This window comes from Wasmannia auropunctata, unplaced genomic scaffold, assembly GCF_000956235.1.
Source record: "Wasmannia auropunctata unplaced genomic scaffold, wasmannia.A_1.0 LD335725.1, whole genome shotgun sequence".
Classification (NCBI taxonomy): Eukaryota; Metazoa; Arthropoda; class Insecta; order Hymenoptera; family Formicidae; genus Wasmannia; species Wasmannia auropunctata.
The window spans coordinates 13,858-23,579 of NW_012027165.1; the positions used below are offsets into that span (position 1 = coordinate 13,858).

Sequence of the window (9,722 nt, forward strand, 5' to 3'; positions counted from 1 at the left end):
TATCAAACTTATGATTGGCCATTCGACGCCATTTTTAATATTTTCTAGTACTTTTGCGATACTGCCATAAGCCGGTCGCGCTTCTCTGATAATCTAGGACTCTAATTCGCGTGAGTTGTTGGTCGGTTCCATAGTATCTTTATACTATGGTCGGTTCGCTGTGTCAGCTCAGTTCGTCTCAAACTGCTCGGGTAGGTGTGTTTGGTAGTTCCGTTATCGTGTAGCAGTTTCTCGTGAATGGTTCGGCCTAGTATAAGTTTTCTCCTCTCTGGCGTGTGCATGCAGGAAGTAAGTGGGTCAGTGCTTTTTTACCAATCCGTGGATTTTGATATGCCCACGGACACGGATTATACATCTGGATCTAACATGGTAAGTGTGATGCGGTGTCGATGATCCCCGAAGTAGCGATGTAACCAGCGCCGCGACGCGCCCCGAAATTTTTGGGTTTATGTGACGCTATCCATAGAAGCAGTTTTGTCCGTAAAATTGCATTAAATTTCCAATCATTTAGTCAAGATGCAAAGCAAGGCTTCATCATGATTCTCGTACGATACTTGAGACGAATTTATTGGAAAATAGAAAATTTTTCTGATTATTATATCATTTTTTTGACGTAATTATAATAGGAATGACAAGTATACTTACACTTGTACTTTATAATTTTTTATATTTTTTGTAAATAGAGAGAAATAAAGGATATGTATTTCTGGTCGAAAAAATCATTTTAGTTTTTATACAATCAGGAAATTTAGTATGTATGAAGATAGAATATAAATTGTTTTTTTTATTTTAGCCTGTATATAGCTTTGAAAACAATTAAACAGAAATCGTTTATTGCGGTATGTTTATATGATTGAAAATATTTAACAAGTTTTATTTAAAGTTAGCAGTAGTCATTACTACTTCTTTTTATCTTAATTTATATTATCTTAATTCGGTGAAAGAACTCTTCACTGATCTGTTTAAATTGATGTCATTTTTAATATCGTTTGATGCTTCTGATCGTATCAACGACATATCTCATAGCTCATAGACAAACTAAATTGAGAATGCTTTATACTTATGGTCAAGATTGCATATAGGATTGCACGACATATTGTTTATTAATCTAAACTTTCTGAAACATGAAAAATCTTTTTTTCTTAATAAAATTAAATTGATATTTTGTTAGAAACTACTGATTTGCTAATTTTTTCTTCTTGAATGAAGCAATTTTAAAATATAAATGCAAAATAAAAATTATAAAGTTATATTTATTATGCAACTTTATATTATATATCTTTATATACTTAATGTTATATAATTATTTAAATTTATTGTAAACCTAACTTTATAACACTAAATACGTAACACATTCCAGTTCTAATTCTTTATAGTGCTGTATCATAGAGCGTATTGTATTTGAATCCTTTACATTATAATATTTAATATTATCATTATAATAGAGTTGATAATTTATAATTTTTAATATCATTCTTTTTGTCTAATATTAATCGATTCCATGATTTATGATACTTTTATAAATAATTCTCTTTAATCTTTTCTCCATGTTGAGAAAAAAAGCACGCAGAAGTTTTTCATGTAGAAGTAATTAATTTTCCATAATCAGGCATATCTGCATAAAGATCACATGTGAAATGTTAGATCAATAAAGTGAAAACTATTCTATTTATATAGGTAATTTATTCACGATTAAATTAAGAGACTTTAGCTATTTCTGTTTATATATTTAGACTTTTACATTTAAATTTATCTTTTTAAAATAATTATACAAGAGATTAGATAAAAGTTGGAATATGCATTTCTTGATCAAATTATTAAAGCTGCTCAGAAAATATATTTTGACGCGCACGCGCGTGCGCACCACACACACACATACACACAGACACACACAAACTGTAGTAAGTTGGGAATTTAAATTTCAAACGGTTACGTTTTCCATATGAACATGGTAATAAAAAACATGATATACAAGAATGTTAATGTAATATACAAAACAATTCATTTTAATCTGTGTGGTGCACCTCTTCTAAATTATAATCTTTTGGAGAGCGATAAATTTTAATTTAATTCAGTTTGCATTAATTCTTATCGAAGTATATTTTTCTCTAGCAATTTTTAGGGGTACAATAAAGATATATTCTAGCTTATTAATTCTAGCTCTTATTAATTTCCTATCTTTTGTCTTAAAAAAAAAAACAGAAATAAATTTATATATAAACACAACACTTTGAAAAGTATTAAGCACCTTTATATTTTTCATTTCTGGAATGCTTTTACTTGTATACTGTTTTCTATTACATTATAAATTATCGGTTATCAACATTAAGCATAAGTTTAAAGCATTTTTGAGACAAAGGATAATTTACACTATAAATTGCATCAAATGTTGAGCATTTAATAATAATTAATAAGTCGTCTAGTACTTTTGACCAAGATTGTATGTACGCAGATAATTTAAAATGTTATTCAAAATTAAATGTAATTGCGTTGGACATACGTACACACATTTATCTTTCTTTATTGGATTAAATTTTATAAATTAAATGCAATTTATGTAACATTTTAAAGATCATTTATCATGATTTTATATAAATAAAAGCATATGATTAATTAAAATAAAGAGGATTCTCGATTATGTTTATCCTGCTTTATAAATCTTAAGAATCTTAAGAAATTATATAAGAAGAAAATAAATTTGGTTGATAAATTGGGAAAAGTCACTCAGAGAGATGTTCAATATTTTTTTATTTATAATATTTGTTATTATTTATATTATAAGAATGATTGTAATATGCTAAATCATCGAATTAGACGACATGATCTGATAATTTATTATTAAAGTAGGACACATTTTAAGGACATTTTAATCCTAACATGTGATTTACTTATCAAGCGATATTTGCATTATTTTGTTAACATAAATAAAATGATTTATTTATTTTAAATACATGCAAGAAAGATTAGATTAGAAAGCCACAATTATGTAATTGGAAATCTTGTTGTAAGCAGTTCTGCCGGTCGAAGTAATCACTGATTAAGCTAATTGGAGTTCGATCGGAGTAACTCCAATAACGCTCCAGCTAAACTAATTGTAAGACGCTCGACATACGCTTGGTATGATTGGTACGATTATCGTAATTTGATCGCGAGGACGCGCCTTAATGCCGCTTATCTTTAGACGCTTATGTCCGGATTAGTTTCAGAAATATTCGATCATGCCTGTTGCGAATAAACCTCTGTCAGGAGATTGGTTGATGTATTCTTCCATTTAAAAATAATACGTTTTCGCGAAGGCCTATAAAAAATTTTTACATTTATTTAAAAGCCTTTGTACAACAACAAATCAAGCGACAAAAATGAAGTAATCGATTATTTTATATTGAATAAAAAATTATTTTTTGTGGTTGCTAGAAATGTTGGTCCGGCATTAAAAATGGAATGTGGGCGTGTGATCGTAAAACATCTTCAGCGTCTAGACCATATTTCGAGATATTGTATCTAGGCGTTCGTAGATTACAGAAAGAACTGAGGCTTTTGGCGCACGTTATAACATAAATATGACACAAATAAGTAAAGAACAAACGGGAGTTATTTCATGGTAGAAACGTGAGTAGACGAGAGTATCTCGTGGAGTGAATCCAAACATGAAATGCTCCATATAATTTTCTGTTATCGAAATAATCTCGGCTATCATTCAGTATCTTCTCTCTTGTCAATAAACCGATTAAAATACTTCTGCGCAGCGGGTTGATCACCCGATCATCGTCAAAACTTATTAATATTCATATGCGTTATTAACATAAAGACTTCTAATATCTTTAACTGTAGCGTATTTATTCATAGCATAGCATACAAAAGCTCTGACCTGTATGTATTACTCTTCAAAATCTTATATTATTTAATCCTTTGAAGCACGGTGTATCAATATTTTACACCTTTTGAAAATTAAAGAAAATATATTTCTTTTATTTTCGTGCAATTTTATACTTAATATTTTGAATCGCTGATTCCGAATTTAAAGTAAAAATTTCAAAATTCACAATGTTAAACTTAATATGACGACTCAAAATCTAAAAAATGTTTTTTTATAAAATATATAGTAAGAAATTTCGCCTATTTTGAATGATATATTAAAGCTTGATATCTGAGGATTTTGGGAGTTGTTAATTTTGAGTATAAAGTTAAAAGTATAAATTTTCAAAACACAAGATGACAGATCGAAATTACAAAAAAATAGTTAAATTTACATCAAATTTGGTACTTGAGATTTTTTTGAATCGCTAATTTCGAATATAAAGTGAAAATATGTAAAAATTAAAAATAGCGAATTTAATATAGCGGGACTGTCATTGCAAAAAATGGACTCTTGAAAGGATTAAAAGATTTGGTATTTGTACATTTTTGGGATCCATTGATTTCGAATCCAAAGCCAAAAATTATCAAATTTAAAATCGTAGATCGTTACTTTCGTGTCATTGCACTTTGAGTTTGTCATAATCCGTTTGTCATTTAAAATTTTTCAAATTTTCTAAATCTAATCTCTATTTATAGTTAACAATTTCAAAAACCTTTTTGTATCAAGTTTCAAGGAAAGCAAAAATATATGTTTTAAAAGATTAAAGTAAAAGAAGACAGTTTTGTGAAACTGATTTTTGGGCTAATTTTTTATTCGCGAATTACGGCTGATCAAGATTATTTCGGTTGTGCGACTTTTAAAATGAATATTGGAGGACAGAGATATACATTGAAACAAATCGTGAATACATAAATATATATGAGTAAACATGCACATACACAACGAGAATACAGAGACATAAAACGGTGGCGCGGCACAACGTGGCGCACGCGCGTCTTCGCAAGTCGATAATGCACCATCGAAGCAGCCAGCACTAACACCGACATTGCTCCGCATCGGTGATTCTCGATGCAGGCATCCCAAAGTCGTCGGAAACGGAAAATTTCGCGTTTCTCCTCTTTCTCGCGCTCGTAATATCGTCGCCCTACTATTTAGCGGTGATTTCAGTTTTCAGTTACAAGTCCAATTTATGTAATAAATATGGAATAATAAATTAAATCTATACAGGTTGATTCAAAATCACCGAATATTCATTTAATGACACATTCTTTGGCGGACACAGACTCTATCTTTTTTTTTTAACAAAATATTGAAGTAGGATCGATGAGTTTTAAATTATAACCGAGTAGATATATCCGAAATCGAGTGGATAAAATTAAAGCTACATTCCTCAATTAACTTCAGATAATATTTGTTTTAAAGGGTTATAGGATTTCAAAAATTTCAAAGAATGAACATTTTTTTTGTTTCTCAGATGAAACTATAAAAATGGAATTATAGATTAATAGTTGTAAGTAAATCATAAAAAATTATCACAATAAATCACAGTTAAATCACAAAATATATATTCCGACTTTGGGATGCCTGCATTGGGAATCACTAATGTATCGATGTCGGTGATGGTGTTGCTTTGATGGTGTATTATCGACTTTAAATGCGTTTTTCGATAATTATTATTTTTGAAAATGGTGATTATGATAACTCAAATACAGTTTATCCGATCAATATTTGAAGTTTTTAAGTAACATTTTAAATTTTATTCTATATTGGTTTATAAAGGTTTTCTCTGCTTTTAATTTTTTTTAAATTATAACAAAGAAAAAAATGAACTTAAAAAATGCAATTTTTATGTTTAGATATATTTAATTTCATGAAAATGTTAAAAGTTTCTAAAAACTTTTTTTGTAAACCGGAAATAAAATAAATGAATGTCTACTTCTTTATTTCAGATAATTTGCCGAAGCTATAATCTTGGTCACCATACAGGCGGATACAGATTGCGATAATTATTTAAGACGTCATTATGTTTGTTATTTTAGTACTTTTGTTATAATTTTATACATTAATTTTATTATTAAAAACATATTTTTTAAAGAAAAAACTATTCCTCTAGCTCTTTAAATAAAGATTTTATATATTTTGGTATATTATTTATTTTATGAATTAAATTTATATTTCTTTATGATTCTGCAAATATAAATATCTTTCATTGGAGTTTGAAGAAATTTCATTTTTTCTATTTTTTTTTTGCATTTTGAATCCGTTATGTTTTGGCATTATTTTTGACATTATTAGTGATATTAAATACATTTCTATTGAACTTTGAAAATATCTTATTTATTGCATTTGCCATTTTTAAATTTTATGTTTTAATCCCATTTTTGTATTTAGTGCTCCCGAAAATTTTTGAAAATTAAATTAAATATGTTTCTCTTAAACAGAATCAAACATAGAAGTGTTAGTTTAATATTTCTTTAATAATTTAATAGCTTTTGTTTACTGAGACACATAGATTTTTTTATTTATTATGGTGTTGAAATATCCTGTTATGACATATCCTGTTTTTCGGTTTATTGTACTTTTTTTATAACTTCTTAAGAGAATTCTGATTTAAGGCGTAATTAAAAATATAATGTAAAAAATTGAAAAGTTATATTAAATGATAACTTTCATTAGCAAAAGTTATATTAAATGATAACTTTCATGATGAAGACTTGACGATCAAGTAAAAAAAATCGATTGTAAATCGACCAGTGTATTTATTGAAAATGTCCGATTATTATGAAACATTCTACATAGGAATTTTGTATAAGAAGACCTACATATGTTGTTGAGTTTATTTACCTCAATCGTGAGATAAATCATCTACACCAATTGTGAAATAAGAAAACAATTGTATCTAAATTGCTCAGGAGAGAATATATTTGGACAAACTTCGTGCGGCACATCTGTAGCGATGGTACGCCCGATATTAAATTAACCACCGCACTTTGGATACATTTCGCTTCACTAAACACAATAGAGTTACAGTTTACAATTTACATCCGAGTCAAAGACTTTGAAACAACGTTAATAATGTGGGGCAAGTTCCTAAAAGTTTTGTAAACTCTTTGCGCTACTTAAACGTGTAAGCTGGTGATATAGCAGTGATATAGCTTTTAAAGAGTATTCCATTGGATCTATGTTATGCATATGTTTTTCACTAAATTTTGATCCACATTTTGGTGTGACGGTGACCCAAAACTTCAGATTTCTCCGGACGATCCTTCCTTTCGCTCAATGGATTCAAGATTCAATTTGATTTACCTACTTTTGCACGTGCACATGAACGATCATCGTGTTGTGAGGCAGATATAAATCGCAACAATTGTTAAATAATGTAAAAGAACACCCGATGTGTCATAGCAAAATGTAATATTTCTTAATCCTTTTATATACACGCGTCCAGTTGAACATATACCTATAAAGCAGTACGTTTAAGAAATCATATCTCTGATGAATGTAATGAATTATTAAGGTCAAATAAAGTACGATTAAAAAAATTAGTTCAATTTTAATAAAAAATATTATTATAAATACGAAATACTATTACGAAATATAAAAAATTATATATTAAAATCCGAAAATTTTTGGACTTAAACATAAAAAGTTTGACATACCCAGCATCTAGCGTTATTTCGCTTATTTAAGTATAACACTAGTAATATAAATTCGCAATATAAATTGTTTATGCTACATATAAAGTAGAAATAAAACTCTTGATTTTTTTTCGAATAGAGAGGAATATAATAGTGATATATGTTGTCAAGGTTATAATCTTGAACAACATTCAAAAGATTTTAGCTATTCAGACACCTTGGATAATGCTAATGCCAGTGATACTATAACTTTCAAGCCTTATAATTCGAAAAGTGCTTAATGGAAAAATATTTTATTATAGTGTTTTGGAAAGCTCTCGAGATAAGCTATAAGAATATGCAATAAAAATAGTGGATTCCATTTAAAAAAATTAAAGTGATCTTTCCCTGGCTTTAACAACACTATCCAAGGTCAAACCAATGCTATCATTTTATGTCCCTCTTGAAGTCATACAATTTTTGTCTGAAGTAAGTATTTTTCAATTCCATGTCTTATTCTCGAGATATTTTAATGCGTTACTAAAAATGACTCACCCTGTATACACACATATATATATATATACAAAATAAAATATAATATGTATTATTTTTACCACATTAAGTTATAAATTTTATAAATTTTTGTTTAAAATTAATAATAAAAACATTTTTTGTTACGTTCTTTGCGATGAAATTGTATTCGCCATACATACGCGTGGAAGGAGGAATGCCGATATATAGCGACGCAAGATGCGTATAACTGTTGCAATCGTTAGATCTCTACGAGGAAATGCGCGTATGCGAAAAGGAGGAAGATGGGAGGCATTAGAGAAAGTTCGCTCGGTTACCAATAAAGACGGAAGATGTTACCTAGAAACGGTCCACAGAACAAGCAAACCGGATTATTCGAATTCGTTGAACCTCGTCGGAGGAACCGGTCCCGAAAAGGATCTACTCTATTCCCTCCACTGGCTACGCAGCCCACTTTACGCGAGACAATGATACATTGTTCAGGGATTTGCCTCTAACCTAGACGATATAAATAATGGGCTTGATCCGCGCGGTAGATACGCTAATAAGCGAATTACCGGTTATTCGCGACCAACGCTGGAAAGTCTAACAAAAGGAGGGTGAAAGTTTTTCTCGAAAGAGATTTCCATGATCCACACATACACGCACGCACACACATCCGGATATATATACAGATTGGATGTTTTAGAGCCTAAATTAAGTGATAGTAAGAAAGAAAAGCGGAATTCATCGTAGTTTGGTCAATACTGAAAGTGACATTGACCTCGATCGAAATCGGAGTCCTACTTATTAGACGAGATACTTTAGGTCGCGCACCTGTATTTCGCGCAGAACCGGTTGAGAGCCGTTAACCGTGGAACGCGCTTGCTTTTCAGACGATGCGGTAGTGGACAGCTTCGCAGTGACGGAGTCCTTTTACGGGCATCCAAGGCTGAATTTGGAGACGAGAAGATATTTTGCGTGAAGCGCAGAGGGGAAGAAGGGACTCTAAATGCTAGGCCGGATCAGAGCGAAATAGAGAGAAAGAGAGTTGTTAGCAGGAAGAAGAAGCGAGGACGAGAGATAGGGGAGGAAAGAGAGAAAGAGAGAGGGATGGGCGCTGGGATGGGCAGGAGCGGCACGAGCGGCGGTCTGCTCGAGGCACTTCCCACGGGAACTCCGCTCCACGTGGCGATGCTCGGTCTCGACAGCGCCGGGAAGACGACCGCTCTGTACAGACTCAAATTCGATCAGTATCTCAATACCGTGCCGACCATTGGCTTTAACTGCGAGAGAATTCGCGGCGGCATCGGAAAAGCTAAAGGTACCTAAATCCTCCCACAATTTTCCACCTTTTTTCGACTTCGTCTGCTTCTTTCTCTAATATACTCCGAAACCACTGAATCTTGGGTCTTCATCCTTTTAACAGCGGATCCTTTAGCTAATTAAATGCGCGATTTAATCTCAATGTTTCTCGAGTTACAAGCGATCGAAAAGAGTTCGCGAGAAGCCAAACGGATAGTAACTACTCGCTTCAGTTAATTTCAGATACAATTTGCAGAATTTTTACGGGCCTCTTAGTCATAAAAACATTGGGGATAGTTGCCGAATGCGTATCACTATTAAGATATTTTTGGTTATATTTCACATTTGATACTATTTAGTATGCAAACAAACGTTGGAAATTGTAGCTTGATGTTCAAGGCATCTAATATTACATGTTAAATCTTTCACTA

The 9,722-nt window shown here is 31.0% G+C and overlaps 1 protein-coding gene across 1 annotated transcript in view; it reads left to right on the plus strand.

Annotated features, from left to right (window-relative positions):
- The first annotated feature begins 138 nt into the window (after positions 1 to 138).
- LOC105456299 (ADP-ribosylation factor-like protein 4C) overlaps positions 139 to 9,722 on the plus strand; it is a 13,759-nt gene continuing 4,175 nt past the window's right edge. Inside the window, exons 1-2 of the mRNA XM_011700244.1 lie at positions 139 to 369; positions 8,883 to 9,310. Coding sequence (XP_011698546.1) covers positions 9,100 to 9,310 — 211 coding nt within the window. The 5' untranslated portion in view covers positions 139 to 369; positions 8,883 to 9,099. The remainder of the gene's footprint in view (positions 370 to 8,882; positions 9,311 to 9,722) is intronic.